The sequence below is a fragment of the Micromonas commoda genome, chromosome 5 (assembly GCF_000090985.2).
Source record: "Micromonas commoda chromosome 5, complete sequence".
Taxonomy (NCBI): domain Eukaryota; kingdom Viridiplantae; phylum Chlorophyta; class Mamiellophyceae; order Mamiellales; family Mamiellaceae; genus Micromonas; species Micromonas commoda.
The window spans coordinates 887,989-903,625 of NC_013042.1; the positions used below are offsets into that span (position 1 = coordinate 887,989).

At 53.2% G+C, this 15,637-nt stretch overlaps 8 protein-coding genes across 8 annotated transcripts; 3 read left to right on the forward strand and 5 right to left on the reverse strand.

Annotated features, from left to right (window-relative positions):
• Positions 1–1,662: 1,662 nt before the first annotated feature.
• Positions 1,663–3,042, reverse strand: MICPUN_58689 (predicted protein; the record flags this gene model as incomplete). Its single annotated transcript, XM_002502516.1, has 3 exons — positions 1,663–2,303; positions 2,387–2,581; positions 2,760–3,042. The coding sequence occupies 3 exons, from the start codon at positions 3,040–3,042 to the stop codon at positions 1,663–1,665; spliced, it is 1,119 nt and encodes a 372-aa protein (XP_002502562.1).
• Positions 3,043–3,543: 501 nt separating this feature from the next.
• Positions 3,544–4,458, forward strand: MICPUN_58690 (predicted protein; the record flags this gene model as incomplete). The annotated part of the gene is made up of 1 exon (XM_002502142.1): positions 3,544–4,458. The coding sequence occupies one exon, from the start codon at positions 3,544–3,546 to the stop codon at positions 4,456–4,458; it is 915 nt and encodes a 304-aa protein (XP_002502188.1).
• A 123-nt stretch (positions 4,459–4,581) lies between these two features.
• MICPUN_81846 (predicted protein) lies at positions 4,582–5,856 on the reverse strand (the record flags this gene model as incomplete). Its single annotated transcript, XM_002502517.1, has 1 exon — positions 4,582–5,856. The coding sequence occupies one exon, from the start codon at positions 5,854–5,856 to the stop codon at positions 4,582–4,584; it is 1,275 nt and encodes a 424-aa protein (XP_002502563.1).
• Positions 5,857–6,274: 418 nt separating this feature from the next.
• Positions 6,275–7,600, reverse strand: MICPUN_108291 (predicted protein). The gene has a single exon (XM_002502518.1). It carries the CDS (start codon positions 7,548–7,550, stop codon positions 6,336–6,338), a length of 1,215 nt encoding a protein of 404 aa, XP_002502564.1. The 5' UTR covers positions 7,551–7,600; the 3' UTR covers positions 6,275–6,335.
• Positions 7,601–7,902: 302 nt separating this feature from the next.
• Positions 7,903–8,616, forward strand: MICPUN_73419 (predicted protein; the record flags this gene model as incomplete). Its single annotated transcript, XM_002502143.1, has 1 exon — positions 7,903–8,616. A coding segment is annotated over one exon (714 nt), but the record flags the coding sequence as incomplete, so codon positions are not given.
• Positions 8,617–8,692: 76 nt separating this feature from the next.
• MICPUN_58693 (predicted protein) lies at positions 8,693–11,710 on the reverse strand (the record flags this gene model as incomplete). Its single annotated transcript, XM_002502519.1, has 1 exon — positions 8,693–11,710. The coding sequence occupies one exon, from the start codon at positions 11,708–11,710 to the stop codon at positions 8,693–8,695; it is 3,018 nt and encodes a 1,005-aa protein (XP_002502565.1).
• A 190-nt stretch (positions 11,711–11,900) lies between these two features.
• Positions 11,901–12,720, forward strand: MICPUN_108292 (predicted protein). The gene has a single exon (XM_002502144.1). The coding sequence runs from the start codon at positions 11,972–11,974 to the stop codon at positions 12,668–12,670; it is 699 nt and encodes a 232-aa protein (XP_002502190.1). The 5' UTR covers positions 11,901–11,971; the 3' UTR covers positions 12,671–12,720.
• On the reverse strand, positions 12,160–15,414 carry MICPUN_58695 (hypothetical protein; the record flags this gene model as incomplete). The annotated part of the gene is made up of 2 exons (XM_002502520.1): positions 12,160–15,239; positions 15,318–15,414. 2 exons carry the CDS (start codon positions 15,412–15,414, stop codon positions 12,730–12,732), a joined length of 2,607 nt encoding a protein of 868 aa, XP_002502566.1. The 3' UTR covers positions 12,160–12,729.
• Between the last annotated feature and the right edge of the window lie 223 nt (positions 15,415–15,637).

Genomic DNA, 15,637 nt, shown 5'->3' on the forward strand with positions numbered 1-15,637 from the left:
CAGTCATGCCCACATCGATTAGCGCGAAAATAGGCAAGCACAGTGTCCCAAACACCGCGCAACGGAGAAACATGGCCTTGTCCGCGTCTGCGTCGTAAGCATCCTCGGCGTCCGTGCAGCTTGGATCTCTCGCGCAGCAAACCAGCTGAGTTAGAGGACAAGCGTGAGAGCACGGCCCACAGTTTCTCCCACAAAAATCCTCTTTGCCAGCACTCGGCACAACGAACGTAGGCCCGTCCGAAAGGTCCGCTCTCTTATTGAACAGTACGAAGCACACCATGGCCCCAGTGTAGAAGCAATGAGCAGGTGCGTTGTTGTTAGCGTTAAGCGATTCGATTCCCTGGCGCGTTCCACGACACTCAAGTGGATCAATGAGTGACGATAGCGAGAGCAGGGGCTCGAAACAAAGTCGGTTTTATCTTTCGACACCGCGGTTCACCGATACTGAACGCCTTGCCCTGCCCTTGCCAGACGCTTTGCGTGCTGCGTGCTCGGATATGCTGACATCATGATTTTGTCGAGGTAACAAAAATGTCCGGGATACTTGGAAAAAAAACGGAAAATCAAAAAAATGTTCCAGTGACGGGTGGTGTGGCATTCACACTGCGGAAACATAGTGCCAAAGACCCTTGTGCCGGTTTCTGGCCCTTGACGAAGAGCATGAACCATTTGCGATGAAAAGGAGGAAAAGTGATTTATTATTATTAGTTTGAGGGTTACGAAGGTACTCTGGAATAATGTGAGGCGATTACCTTTCACGATGCAAGTCTATTTTGTTTCGCTCGTCTATCCACAAAAGTATCTGTGATGATATGAGCGGGGAACGGAACTGCTTGATTGATGTCGATTGGAAAATCAACAAATGCTAGACGACGAGATAAAGGGAAAGAGAACGCGCACTCGTGTTCGATTTAATCTAATCAGCGAGTACCCTTTCGGGAATTTCATAAACGGATATGAAGCCCTCGCCCGTCTTGTTCTAAGGGTTATTCATATCCAAGATTGAGTCGACGAGAACGCAAAACAAAAGACCCCTTAGAAAGATTGACGATGGTCCTAACCCACTCGGATCGCTGCAAAAAGAGGGGTTATTTATAGAAAGTAAGATGCGAAAACACAGTGACCACAAGAAAGAAAGCGACGAGGCAAACAATATGTCCTGGCTTACGATGTTAAATGCGGGAAGGATATCGCTCTACTTGTCGCTCTCTTGAGAAAATGGCAAAAAAGAACAAGGGTACCTTCGGAATGCCAATCAAGAGAGAAGCGTGGCAAAGCACGTCCTCGAAGATGCACCGTTAGGAGTTATGAAGGTACACAAGAAGGACATGAGTTTGATTCAGAATTAATGATCATTTCTCCGCGCGTTAAAATGAAACGGCGACGAGAAAAAGGTATCTTACTTGTCCATGAACAGAAGGAAATGTGAGGAACAAAAATGATCGTTACATACCCCCAGCGCTGCTTCAGTCCATGTCTCCTTAACATTATTCGATGCTGTTTTCGGCACGACGTAGATTACGGAAGTGGTAACAATTCGTCAAGCGGGCTGGCATGAGAAGCTTTGCAGATCACGCTAGCTGGAGCTAGCAGATATGTATTTTTCTACTTCAAACTAGTAACTAGCTAGACTACTTAGAGAGCTTGGTTATGCAACCCCTTCTACGTGTTCCTTTTGCTTCTTCTGCGCTCCTTGATCGTCAACGTACCTCGATTAGGCGCATTGGCAAGTGATTCACGAAAGTACTTCAATCGTAGCTGCGCTTGTGATAAGCGCGACGACACGTCATTTGACACTCCCTCAACAGCGATGACATTGTTATTATCATTTCCATCATCGGATGACTTCTCATTATTCAGCTTCGACCGCATAAAGGCGTCTTTGAGCGTTTCGTAATTACTTCGAGACTGTCGAAATCTCTCCGCTTCCGGTAGCTCTATTGACGCTAAAATTTCATCAACGCTGAGCGCGTGGAAGGATCGCGCAAAGGTACTCTCGCCAACATAAAATTTCCCGGTATTCCCCGGTGAATCTTCAATCATGCGATCGGATTGGTTGAGAAGCCAAATGTTCGTACACAACTCGCTCGTATCGATTGTGCGCAAGCCCTTCTCGTGTCCTGCGATTGAATCCGATACAGCTTCGCTCAAAAACGCCACGAACGACGTTAACTGTTGAGTTCTTTGCTTCGCGTTCTGTGTTGTTCGATTTATTCTTCCGATGCGCTTCACAGAGGAAGCCACAGATAATGCTTGTGCGAGCGCCAGTTGAGTGTGGCGTTTCAATTGTGCCTCGACGTAATCTGCATCGCGAAGAGAAGAAGTTCAGCGAACAGGTATCGTCATAGCTTACGACGGTAATTTTCAGGGAAGAGCACGAACAGACCTTCAATCCCAAGGGGTAATCGTACGTGAGGACGCTTGAAACTATTTGTGAAACTTCGAGATTGCGCACACATTTCCAGTGCCGCATAACTTGGTAACACGCGCATTCCACGACCAGGATATACAGCGTTTGAGTCTGGAATCACCCAAGCTTCTCCATTTTCATCTTCCGCCAGAGCAAAACGAAGAAGGACATCTGTGGGATTGCGAAGGTTTATTCTTGTCAGTCTCTCGGGTTTCAGGAATCGTATTGAGGAAACTCGCGTAAAGCTTGGTCGAAACGTCGACTTCTGTGGAAAAATAACTTGTCAGAAGGCCGGGTTACTTTCTTTTCTCCCTTCGGCTGGCTGCCTGCGTGGTGGTGCTGGTCTCACCTTTTGGTAGGTTTCGATGCGTCGGTTGGCAGCGTCGATCGTTCTGGAGTATGCCTCGCATGTGTTCTGGTTTGGCTATGAACGTCCAATGCTCGTCAACTTGCTTGATGAAGGTGTCAACGTACCCACCGATGTCATTTCCTCCAGGAACGGATGTTGGGGAGCCCGTGTCGACACTGCCAAGGCATCGACGGACCCGAAGGACAGAAAACGGTCCATCGCGAGATTGCAGGATGTTGTGAGACCACAAGTTCACCTTGAGAGGCGATCCTTGTCGAAGCATCGTCAAGCGCACCCTCCCTTGGTCTAGTTGCTCGACTGCCTCCTGTAGGTCAAGATGGGGCGGCTGTTCCTCAGGTCCGCTCAAAGCTCATGGAAACCTTGGGTGGTGGCCTTCTCTTTGCTATCTCATCATTGACACCTCAATGCCAGCGTTTCGTATTGAACCCGTGCAAAGGCGATGTCTGCTGTCTGCTGTCTGCTATCTCCCGTGCTCGAACCTTTTGATACTTTCGGGTCCTCCGCACATTAGTTCAGTTTGATAGATGGCCTTTTTTTTCCTCCAAAACTTGTTTTTGCGAACCGAGTTTCGACTCTCGCTGCTGCGAGCGAGCAAATCAACGGACCGGAGGGCATCGATGACGGGGACAAAAAAATCGAACCTCGACCTTTGACGTCTCACACACGCAAGCGCCATTTCAAAGCGCGGAACATGACATTTCCGGCTGTGCGGTAGAGAAAAGGATCTTATCACGAACGATCGAGGGGGAAGTGAGGCCAGGCGATGCACCCTGTGCTCACCGCCATCGCTCGACTGCTTCTCGGCACCTCCCTGTTCTCCTCGCTCTTTTTATCCCGTCCATGGTTCGACGCGAGCGAGGGCGTCACCTTGGCTGAGTACGCCGCAGCCGCTTATTGTCCTCCCGAGACGATCAGTAATTGGACGTGCCCACGATGCGCTGGTCTGACCGCCAACTTTGAACCTCACGCGGTGGTTTACGACGAAGCCTGGAATCTCCAAGGTTACGTCGGGTACTCCTCGGATTTTCAGAAGTTGATGGTTGTTTTTCGGGGGACAATTGGGAGTAGCCTGGAGAACTGGATTCACAATCTCATGGCAACGAGAACTCAAGCCAACCTTCCAGGCATGCCAGACGATGCCAAAGTTCACGACGGATTTTATAGGTCGTGGACCCGCTCGCTGCTGCAAAAGCAAGTGACAGAAGCTGTGCAGGACATTTTGAAAGAGCGAGGAGTTGTACCGGTGTTGGTGGTTGGGCACTCGCTGGGCGGAGCCCTTGCGACGTTGTGTGCAGCGGAACTCATGTACACCTATAATTTGACCGATGTGCAGTTGTATACATTTGGAAGTCCTCGCGTTGGAAACGCGGCTTTTGCGGAGGCGTTGAGGAACTCGACGTTGGACCACACAAGAATGACGCACGACCGGGACGTTGTCCCGACGGTTCCTTTCGAGCATTTGGGCTTCCATCACACTGCGAGGGAGGTGTGGCAGAGGACCGTCCGGGTAGGCAGATCGCCGATGACACTCTCCGTCGAAGTGATTTGTGACGAATACGGGGAGGATCCGAACTGTCAGAACTCAATTTGTGGGTATCCTGGTTCGTGCGCGAGCGTGGCAGATCATTTGGAATACCTGGGAGTATCTCTCGGCTCGACGTCGACATCACCTTGCTAGCCAGCATCTCGTGCTCACTTACGACACGTAGAATCACGATTACCTCTACTTCTAGATCAGGTAAAAATAGATTAGCCTTAAGATCGAAATGGTCAGTCGCCCGCTTCGGTGAACCCCACGTTTCTACAGCTTCAGGTGGGCGAGCAAGTTGTCCAGGCCCTCCGCGTTGTCATCATCCACATCATCAGCCATGTCCGCATCGTTCTCCTCCATTGGCATCAGGGCCGAGGCGATACCCGCGCCTTCCATGATCGATTTAACCTCCTCCACGCCCTCGTCGGAGATATAGTTGCCATCCAAGTTGAGAGATGTGAAGCCCGCCCTGGAGGCTGCCAGCTTTGCAGCCGCAACAGCACCCTTCTCCACCAACTCGTTTGTGCTGACGTCCAGCTCCACAACTGGACAGCCAGCCATCTTAAGCGCGACACAAATTTGCGCGACACCAAGATCCCCGAGTTCGTTCTCCGAGATTTTGAGCGTCTTCAGGTTTTTCATGGCCGAGATGGCCTGAGCCACCTGTGGTACTCCCTCCGGAGTAATATCACAGGCGTTGAGGTTAAGGTACTCCAGCTGTGGGCAGCCAGAAGCCAGCGCCTGAGCGACCTGTATTGCGGCTTTCGGCCCAAGGCTCGTTGCCTCCAGGTTCACGTGCTTGAGGTTTGGCTGCTTGAAAAGCATACCAGCCAGGGCAAAGCCACCTTCCTCGTTCACGTTGTTATCAGTGAGGTCCAACTTCACGAGCGACGCGCCTGCTGAAAGACCCTTGGCGAGGAACTTTGCACCCTCGGAGGTGAACCGGGAGCCAGCCATCTTGAAATCCTGCATCCCGGGCGCCTTCTCGAGAAGTTTTCCAACGTGTGCAGTCCCATCATCGCCCGTCATGTTCTTGTCGAGATGGAACTTCTTAAGGGACTGAGGAGACGCCAAGAGCTCCAGGATGGCGGCCGCGGCTTGCTCTGAGATGCCGTTGTTCATGAACGAAATCTCCTCGATGCCGCTCTGCTGCTGCAGCATCTTCGTGCACGCGCGGACACCCTTTTCGCCAAAGGCATTATCGCTGAGATCCACGGAGGTAATTTTGGCGCACAAAGTGGCTTCAGTGATTATCTCCATCGCCTTCAGAGCCTCTTCCTCAGGGCGGCCGGCGATGATGTCACTCAGGTCAACTTCCTTCAGGGTTGAGGCAATGTTCGCGAAAGCCTTAGTCACCACCTTCGCAGCGTCGATGCCGAAGCTCTTTGTGCTGAGCTTGACCTTGGAGAAACTCGCCCCTTTCGCCATCAAAGGCGCGAGCACCTGCTCGGCTCGCTGCTGGGTGTAAAACTCGCGATCTTTGCTTGACAGATCGAAGCGATCGGAGTCCCCGACGGCATCTCCGGCTCCCGTGGAGGTGTCCATCGCATCCTCACCGCAGCGGATAATTTCAGCTTGGAGAAGCTCAGCTGCTTTTTTTGTGTACAGCCTGATTAGCTCTATCATCGGACGCTCTCCGCCGGTCCCGGCGGACCATGACTCCTTGGTGGTGCTGCTGGCCACTTCGGCGACGCTGAAAGCCCTCGCCTCAATCTCCTCCGCCTTGGCCCGGGTGTCCGTGAAGGTCTGGCCGTAGTTATGGAAGCCGATGGCTGCCAGGCTATCGGCCATTCGGTCGACGAGATCATCACGCTGCTCTTTGGCGATGGAGAACACCATGATGCTGAAGGGTGCTCCGGAGAAAGGGTTGGCGGCTCTGTCGTTGATCAAAAAAACAGCTGCAGAGATGCACCTCCAGCGGAGGCGAGAGAAATTAAAAGTTTATTCAGTAGAGAAGTTGGATGGGCGCGTGAAAGTCTCATAGCATCACAAATCGCTGACAGGCTAAGACATAAGGCAACGAGCTACTTGAACATGAAACCCCCTAGGAAGACGTTGGTCTGCTCTACGACGTCCCAAAGCTCCGTCAGCACTGGAGTCTCTTTCGCTGCATGCACCTGCATGGTCTCGATGAACCACTTCACGAGCGCCGGGACGGGACCACCAAAGACCAGCTTATTGAATTGCATCACCGCGCTCCACTTGTAGAGGCTCACGACGGCGATGCTGGGTACTGATTGAGCCCCGCAAACTTTCGGATACTCCTTCACCCGTTTCCCGTTATGCGCCGCCCTGATGTTGTGCGCCACCGCGGTGGCGTTCAGGTCCGCAGTGAACGCCGTCTTCTCCTCTGCCGTACCCGCACAGTCCCCAACCGCAAAGACGTTACGAAGTCCCTCGACACGAAACGAGTCGTCCACATTGACCTCACCACGTGATCCCAGAGACGATTTCTCCGCCGGGCCCGCGGCGGGAGCGCCGCCTATGCACGGGTACACCAGCGACGCGTGAAGCTCTTCGCCCCCGCGCGTTTGGAGCTTCCACGTGCCGCCCGAAGGTTTCAGCGCCGGATCGCCGCCAGTCTTCGAACCCCCCCAGTCTTCTATGCGATCGTTGAGAATGACGCGCACTCCCTTTTTAGTGAGCCAGCGCTGAGCGAGCATACCGGCTCGCGGGGGCATTCTTTCGAGAAGGCGACTGTGTGGCGTGATGAGTGTGACACTCTTTGACTTCCCCCACACTCCAACGATCTCAGCAGCCAACTCGACGCCTACGGTTCCCCCGCCGACGATGAGCACACTCGGCGCCGAAGCGAGGTTTTTGTGTGCTGCCGTTATGTTCTTCTTTCTGTCCTCCACGCTGCACGGTTTGTCGCTGGCGGCCTTGATGGGGCTGACGTAGGAGGAACCAGTAGCCAGGACGACGTAGTCCGCCCGTAGATTCGACCCGTCGTTCAGCTTCACGCCCTTCACTGCGTCCCCTTCCTGCGTCTTCGTTTTCTCGAACCCAACCGCCGTAGCGTTGACGGTTCCAGGAGGATGAGGCTGAAGTAAACGCCGCGTTGCCCTCGGCTCAACCAGGCAGCGCAGGGCGCCCGGGGTGTATTCCCAGAAGCTTTTCGCGTCGACGAGCGTGACACCGAATTGACCCCCCCGGCGCAGAAGCTTGGCAGCGCGCCTACCCGCGAATTGGCCGCCGACGACGACCACCTGCGGCTTACGAGATCCTTCTGCCGACATGTTCACGTTGGCCCAGGGGCTGTCGTGGTGAGTGTCGGCGGTCAATGTTGGGTGCCGCCACTTGTGACACGTCAGCTGGATAACGTCCAGTCTGCTGGAACTCCGCCTCGCCTTTTCGTGAACGAACTGTCACTTGCCCAGCGCGCAGACCTGGCACCAGGAGCGGCGAGTGCCTTCAATCTGTGCCCGCGTCAAGTGCTAGAACGCGATGTCTGTGTCCATGTTAGCGTGTGTAAGCGGGGCGACACTGCCAACGCCCTCTTTTCACCGTGCTGGCCGTCGAAGCGCGCTTCGGAGTCAGCCAATCCGTACCGCCGCCGCCGCCTCTAACGAGTCCCACCTTGATGCGGAGGAGCTCGTACAGACTGGCGCCGTTGTCAGCGCTCACGGCTTGCGGGGTGAGGTGCGTGTCATGCCGTTCACTGACTTCGTTGAGGAGAGATTCTTCTCTCCAAACACGCAGTACTTGGAGGACGAGGCGCAGGGCCGTGGCGTGGGTGGGGAATACAACAAAGCCCCGGGCTCGGTTTCCAAGATTAGGATCGTCAGCGGGCGTGAAGTAACCAGCCAGGGACGCGTCGAGTGCCTAATCAAGATTAAGGGAGTGAATGACAGGAATGCTGCAGCTGCCCTCATTGGCAGGCGTCTCTTTGTCTCGTCGACGGACCGCCCTCAGCTGCGGGAAGAGCAGAATGGTGACGGTGACGATGAGTTCTACGCATCCGAGTTGGAGGGTTGTGAGGTTATCATGAAGGAAGACGGGAAGCACGTGGGCGTCGTGATTGATATCTATCGGGGTGCAGGGGAGCATGATCTACTCAAGATATCTGTCCCGCCGCTGCCGAGCAGCGACGGAGAGGCGAGCGAAGAGAAACCTGCCACGAACAAAGGACCGAGTGAGCATGTGTTCGTCCCGTTTGTGAAGGAAATTGTGCCCGTCGTCGATCTGGCACGCGGCGTGCTGGAGATCACGCCGCCTGCTGGCCTTTTAGACCTTCGGCAAAAGTCCAAGCCTAAAAAGCGCCCAAAGGCTCGCGGGCCACCGCCGCCCAAAAAACAGCAATGAGAGTTCTTTGCCTTTGTATGTGTTGGATCAATTGACCTTCGTACGAAAGAGCCACCTATTTCCTAGCTAGCTAGCTCTAATGTTGGATCGTCACCATTTCTTGGCCAGCGTCCTCGACTTCAATCCCTCGCATTACCGGGCTTGGCCGCGTGTAGTATCGCAGTGAAAGCGATGAACACACCACAGAAACAGAGCTGAAAGCCATAGCAGCGCCAGCAACCCATGGCGGGGCCTGAATGCGTGTTTTGGGGTACAGGACGCCAGCAGCGATGGGTATGGCGAGAAGGTTGTAAACCATTGCCCAGACGTAGTTGTACTGTATCTGACGGAAAGTTTTCCGCGATAAGTCGATCGCAGCAGCCACGTCCTCGAGATCGCTTCTCATGAGAACAAAGTCTGCGGCTTCGATTGCGATGTCTGTTCCAGCGCCGATTGCTATGCCAACATCCGCTGCAGCCAGCGCGGGAGCATCATTGATTCCGTCCCCTACCATGGCAACGACCGGAGCATTTCGATGCTCGACCTTCACGATACCGCTGAGTGATTTTTTCATAGGTGGCGCCTTCAGCTCTTCTATCTTCGCGGCCTTCCCAGCGGGAGAAACTTCCGCGTGTACAGAAACTATACCGCACTCTGCAGCTATTGCTCGCGCGGTTTGCCAGTTGTCACCCGTCACCAGGTGACTCTGCACGCCCATGCGACTCAACGCCGCAACGACGCCCGCAGCCTCGGGCCTGATTGGATCTGTGATGGCTAATAAGCCTGCCACCTGTCTGTTCATGGCAACAAGTACACACGTGTGTGCATCTCTTTGTATCTCCCCTACGTGGCTCAGGACGTCTTTTGGAATGTCAACTTCAGCATCCTTTAGCAGCTTATTGTTGCCCACGATAACTTCGCTACCGGCTATGCGACAAGTCATTCCTTCACCTGGAACTATGTTGACGTCTTCGACTTTTGGTAAGTTCAGGTACGCATCATCGCTCACATCCTTGGGTGTGTCAACCTGAACCTCGGAAAGCTTTGAACGGACAAACTTGATAATTGCTCTCGCGATGGGATGTTCACTCTGTGACTCTGCAGCTCCTACGACGCGTAAAAACTGACTCTCTGATAAGCCACTCTGAAAAACCTTGAAGTTTACCACAGTTGGATGACCCACAGTCAACGTACCCGTCTTATCAAACGCTGCAATTGTAATTTTACCTGCGCGCTCAAGTCCGTCGGCACCTTTGATCAAGATTCCATTGGTTGCTCCCACGCCAGTCCCTACCATGACTGCAGTTGGAGTCGCGAGGCCGAGTGCACAAGGGCAGGCTGTAACCAGGACTGATATGCCAAACATGATCGCGAATATCATTTTAGTTTCTCCCTCTGGAAGCCATGAATCAGGATACATAGCAAGCTCACCAGCAATATACCATACAAACCACGTAGTCAGCGCAACTGCAACAACGAAAGGGACAAAAACGTTTGATATCCTATCTGCAAACGCCTGGATCGGTGCTTTTGCCAGCTGCGCGTTCTCCACGAGCTTGATGATCTGTGAGAGTGAAGCATCCGCACCCACTCGCTCGGCACGCATGATAAATGCGCCTCCCGAGTTGAGGGTGCCCCCAACAAGGCCATCTCCAATTTTCTTGAGAACCGGAAGAGACTCACCGGTAATCATTGACTCATCCGTGTGGACGTTGTTCCCTTCAACTAACACGCCATCTGCAGCAATGCGAGATCCTGGTAAAACCTTCAGTAGATCGCCGCGATGGATCAGAGTCGACGATATCGTCTCCTCGGAATATTCCTTAGAATCCATGCCGGGAACTTCATTGAGAAGGATGGCTGAGTTTGGAGTGAGGTCCAAGAGCTTCGAGATTGCCTCAGATGTGGATCTCTTGGCAGCGGACTCCAAATACTTGCCAAGGAGTATGAAAGTGATCAACATTGTGCTCGTCTCAAAGAAATCCCTTCCGAAGTTGTGTCCAGTCAGCAGACAATGGAATATGAGGTATATGCTTGTAAAATACGCCACGTTGGTCGCGAGGGAGACGAGGACATCCATGTTTGCTGACCCATTCTTCAGTGACTTGTATGCACCTATGTGGAACCGTGATCCGATGGAAAACTGCACCGGGGTGGCCAAACCCCATTTCAAAAACGAAGCCAGGGTAACCTTCTGAATGAACCCTTGGTACATCCAAATGAACGCTGGCAAATGCGGCAACACCATGTTGATAAGAAACGTCGGCAAAGTGTATGTCAAGCTCGCCCAGAATAGCCTCCGGTAGTTCTCTACCTCATTTGATGCCGCGTGATTCGATGCGCCGCGCTTATCCGACGACGATATCCTCGCGTCGAACCCAGCGTCTTCTATGACCTCGATGAAGTCGCGCGGCCCAGTGAGATCAGGGTTGAAACGCACCTCAGCAGAGCCCTCCGGCAGGAGCGACACCGAGACAGCCTCGACCCCGTTCATCTCAGTGAGGGCACGCTCGACCGCCCCCGTGCACGCCGAGCACGTCATACCTTCGATGAGTAATCGTACGCTGGACTCTTCTACTTCTTTGATTTCCTCGGCTTCAAAACCGGCGTCCTCCACCTCCTTGATGAGGGTGGCCGGAAGCACGGTGCACCCGTGCTTGATCTCCACCATCACACTGCCTGTGGTGAGAGATACCGCAACTCGGCTCACACCCGGTATCCCTTGCAACGCGGCTTCCACCGCACCGCTGCATGCTGAGCACGTCATGCCCGTCACCTCAAGCCTAACATGATGATTTCTGACCGAGGATGTCGCTCGCTCGTCCCGCAGCAACGCCGCGAAGCCCATTTCCTCGACCGCGCCGAGGAGCCTCTCTGTCCCGATAATGCGCTCGTCAAAGCGCACATCCGCGGCCTCAGTGAGCAGAGAGACCTTCGCGGATAGTACTCCGGGAAGGTTCTTCAACCCGAGCTCAACGGAGGAGGCGCACGCCGACTTGGACATGCCGAACACACTGATGGAGACTTCGCGCTCGATCGAATCTGCCTCGACCACGAGCCTGAGCGTCTCCGTCGTCGAGAGCGCATCCTGCGAGGCCAGAGAACGAGCTCGCATGGTAATATCGAGACCTGTCAGCGTATACACGGCGCCACAGTCATCGTGTGTTGTCGCAAGTTGCGGATAGGGCAACGCCCCCTCGCCCTGTCAAGTGGGCTCCTCGAATTCTCTCGGGAGCGTCGAACTGGACAAAGCACAGAAAAGTGCCAGCTGGGAATTAAATCCGTTGGCGCTCACTGCGAGCCGCCCAACGGTGTACAACTGGAGGTGGGGATATCGGTCGTCCTCCATCTCGCTGCACCTGTCGATTGGGGAATCATGGCGACTTTGCAAGACCTATATGGGGTGGCGCGAAGGTTGATCATGGAGATCCGCAGGGGCCTGGAGGAGTTGGAGGGTGCCGAGGCGCGCGGGATCATCCAAACCTCGACCTCCCTGTCCAGAGATATGCACGCCAAGCTGCGAGAGCTTCAGAAGATATCGCACCAGATCGAGAGTCAGTGGCGTATCCTCGTGGTTCAGGAGAACAGCAGCAAAAGGGACCTGTGGAAGAGGAAGGTGGAGCAGGTAGTGGAGGAATGCGACCAAATCCGAGTTTCCCTGGAGAGGTTCAAGTCGAGAGAGAGCAGAAGACAAGCGGAGGAGAGGGATCGAGTGGAACTCATGCAGAGAGTCACGTCGGACGACGAGTTCAGATTGCTCGTAAATCAGTACGACGCTGAAGCTGGTGCCAAGATGTCGCTGCAACGTTCTGGAGGTATGGTGGACGACTTGTTGGCGCACGGAGCTAGCGTCTTGGGCGCGCTCGGGGAACAGAAGGAGAGACTGAAAGGCGCGCAGCACAAGATGCTGGATCTCCTCAATAGCATCGGCGTATCAGCATCTTTGCTTCGCGTCATCGATAGAAGACAACGCATGGACGCGATGCTCGTGTACGGTGGCATGGTGTTCACGGTCTTACTGCTCCTGTTTGTTTGGATGTTCTTCGGAGGGAAAAAGAAGGTAAAGAGCTTCTGAGTACTAAGTTAAATGTTAGCTTGAGTAATAGACCAGAGAGTATCGTAGCAGTCGAGAAGCTAGACATATTTTCGAACAAAAGGTCCATAGCCCTGCCACGCTTTGCCCACCTCTGATGCCCAACCTCTAAATTCGGGATGCATTTGAGGAGCGCAGTAAGTGTCCACCGGAATCGAAGCGACGGGCATTTCCTTGGCGATTGCGAGTGGAAGATAAACGGACTTCATCATGAAACATCTGGTGCAGTGGGAGTGGAAGCTCCACAGAAATGGCGGAACGATGATCCAAAGCACGAAAGCGGGGACGAACGCCGCCTTGATTAGCAGGTAAAAGGACATGAACATCTGGTAGAGCAGCAAGGAAATCATGATCCTACTGAACAGGGCAGGGAACAGCAAAGCACCACTCTCGTAAGCCCTGATGAAAACATAGCAGAGTTGATATCGCCACACCAACCAAGCAAGCAGAAAGTAAGCAAAGCCGAGGGGCGTGATCACTGGAGATGCAGTTGAAAATACCAAGCATATCAAAAAGATCAGCTGCTGCGTCCCATAATTGCTCCCATATCTTTGAGAGCGAGGCGAAAAATATGCACTGATGTCTCGAGTGATCCTGCCACTCCAAGCAAACCTTCTGCCGCATCCCGTCGCAAACCATAGCAAGACACCCCCGTGGGGCAAAAGGAGTCTCAACGGCTCGAGCATGAATGCATTAGTAGAAATGTAAGCAAGGAAAAATCCCGAAGATTGGGGCACAGCGTAACCGAGCAGTGTGAAAATGGATGAGGGCGTCCGAATGATGTTCTCCAGCTGTGAGAAAAAGCTGCCTGCCAGCATTCCGCCTGCAAGGACGTTCAAACAGGAATACAGATAAAACCATCGAAACACTTTCCGATCTATCCCACTGAGGGTAATCTCAGAACCTTCATACAAGGCGACGAAAGCGAAGCCAAACGGCACCACCACTGCATTCCATGTCGCAAGAAGCAAGCTTGGTATCCATGCCGTAAGTAAGCGAAAGAAGAAGCTTTGCTTCCCGTCCCCATCATTATCGCAGTACCATTCACTGTTCAATATGTCTGAATTTTTTGAACATAAAGCTGCACTTAAGGCAACCATGCTGCTTGTGAATATACCGATGGGAAACGACACTATGAACGCGACAGTGAGAAGTGCCACGATAGAGCGATACCACCGTTGTCCCGGACCAAGCCACAACGATTGGAAGTTGACGTCGTCCGGTGCTGGAGCGGCGGCGACGTTCCACCCGCGATCGCCACCTGGATCCTGCAGCAGCGTCTGTGCGGCTATCGCAGCAGAAGCTTGCGATCGGAACAAGATGATATACGAATAGCCACTTCGTGGATCAAGCTTGGAATCCTCCTGCGCCTTCTTGACGGCAGAAAATGTCGAAGTTATTTTGTCCTTTAGGAACTCTCTTCGCGACAGCATCTTTTTCATGCGTTCTGATTCAGGGTTGCGAGAAGTACTTATGCGCTCCTCTAGACGCAGGAGAGACAGCTGCGCCTGATCGAGCTTTTCTAGGTTCTTGTCCACGATGGCGTGGTGCAGAACCGGGACAGCTGCGATCACATCAGGAAACATGGACCGAAATGAGGTTGAGACCTCCACACATGTAGATTTGGTGACGTTGGTGACTATCACAGCATACTGCTGAGCCTTCACAGCCCATCTCGATGATGCAATTGAGCCAACCATTCCGGGAACAAACACGTGTTGTCTTTGGAAGATTGACATCTCTGAATGGATCCTTGAGAAATCATCGAAATTATCTGACTTTTCTTCAACGCTGCTCTCCTCGTGCAGCTCGTGTTCACATGCCGAGCACTCAGCCTCCTGAATATGACTTGAAAGTTGCCGACTAAGAAGGGACTTTAATCTTCCAGATCCACCGTCCAAAGATGCGGGCTGAGTGGCCACAGATGAGGTCGTACTTCGGTTAGTCTCTTCATCTTCGAAGCGAGGCGCTTGGATGGAATGTCCGAGCCATGCGTGACGATCTGCTCTGAAATCGTTGGCATCAACGTAGAGCAGAGCGCATACAAAAAAGGTTGTCAGCACGACAACTGCGGCATGAATCCACATCAGAGCAGATCCGATGGGTATGTTGGTCATCGATAATTTGTCCGAAGGCGACATATTTCCAACGATGATTGCTTCTGGAGTTATAACGTCGCCAAGCAGGTAGTTCACGGGCATAACGACTCCGCAGTTTACAACTGCTACGAATCCAATGACCTTCAACATGAGAAGATTTGACCTATCAAAGTAAAGTGCATCGAGTCCTGCGGTATCGTAGAGCGTACGCTGATTGATATTCACGACGTCAAGCACCCAGCCAAACAAGTTCCACGTCGCTCGCAGAGGAGGTGGTCTGTGGATAGGTGCCACTCTTGGGTGGAAGAGCCGCGTTCGGTACACCTTACAATGATGTCTTACCAAGCCGAAGAGTATCAAGCACGCGATGCCGATCGATGCGCTCATGATCATGGCATTGCGAGTATCTTTCCATGATCGCTTTGTATTTACACAGAACCACTCTTCGCACTCTGCGTTGGGTTTGGCCGGTGAAAACCACTAAAACTTTTTACGAAGGTAGAAGGAGTCGTTGTGTAGAAATAGCTCACCTGTGAGAGTGATGTTGGTATCCAGCACGACGCCAGGCGTCAGCGCGGTGTCCAGCGTAGTTTGCGATGACTTGTCCTGCGTCTGTGAGCCATTCATGTCCGCTTGGGCGCAGGTGAGTGTGTGAGGGTTCCTTGGCCACAGTGTTGAAAAAAAAAGGACCAAAAAACCCACGTGGAGCGAATATCTCAGGGCCTCTCAAGAGGCACAGAGGGGCACTCTGCAAACCTGCAAACGGTGATTATCAGAGGCGCGGCTGTATCCGTGTTTTTCCCGAGGCAGGGTGCTACTTCGCGAGTGACAACGGAGGAAGCCGCGCACT

What these genes read in the sequence shown, in the direction of transcription:
- MICPUN_108292 (XM_002502144.1), top strand. Translation starts at nt 11,972, where the DNA reads ATGGCGACTTTGCAAGACCTATATGGGGTGGCGCGAAGGTTGATCATG.
- MICPUN_108291 (XM_002502518.1), bottom strand. Translation starts at nt 7,550, where the DNA reads ATGTCGGCAGAAGGATCTCGTAAGCCGCAGGTGGTCGTCGTCGGCGGC.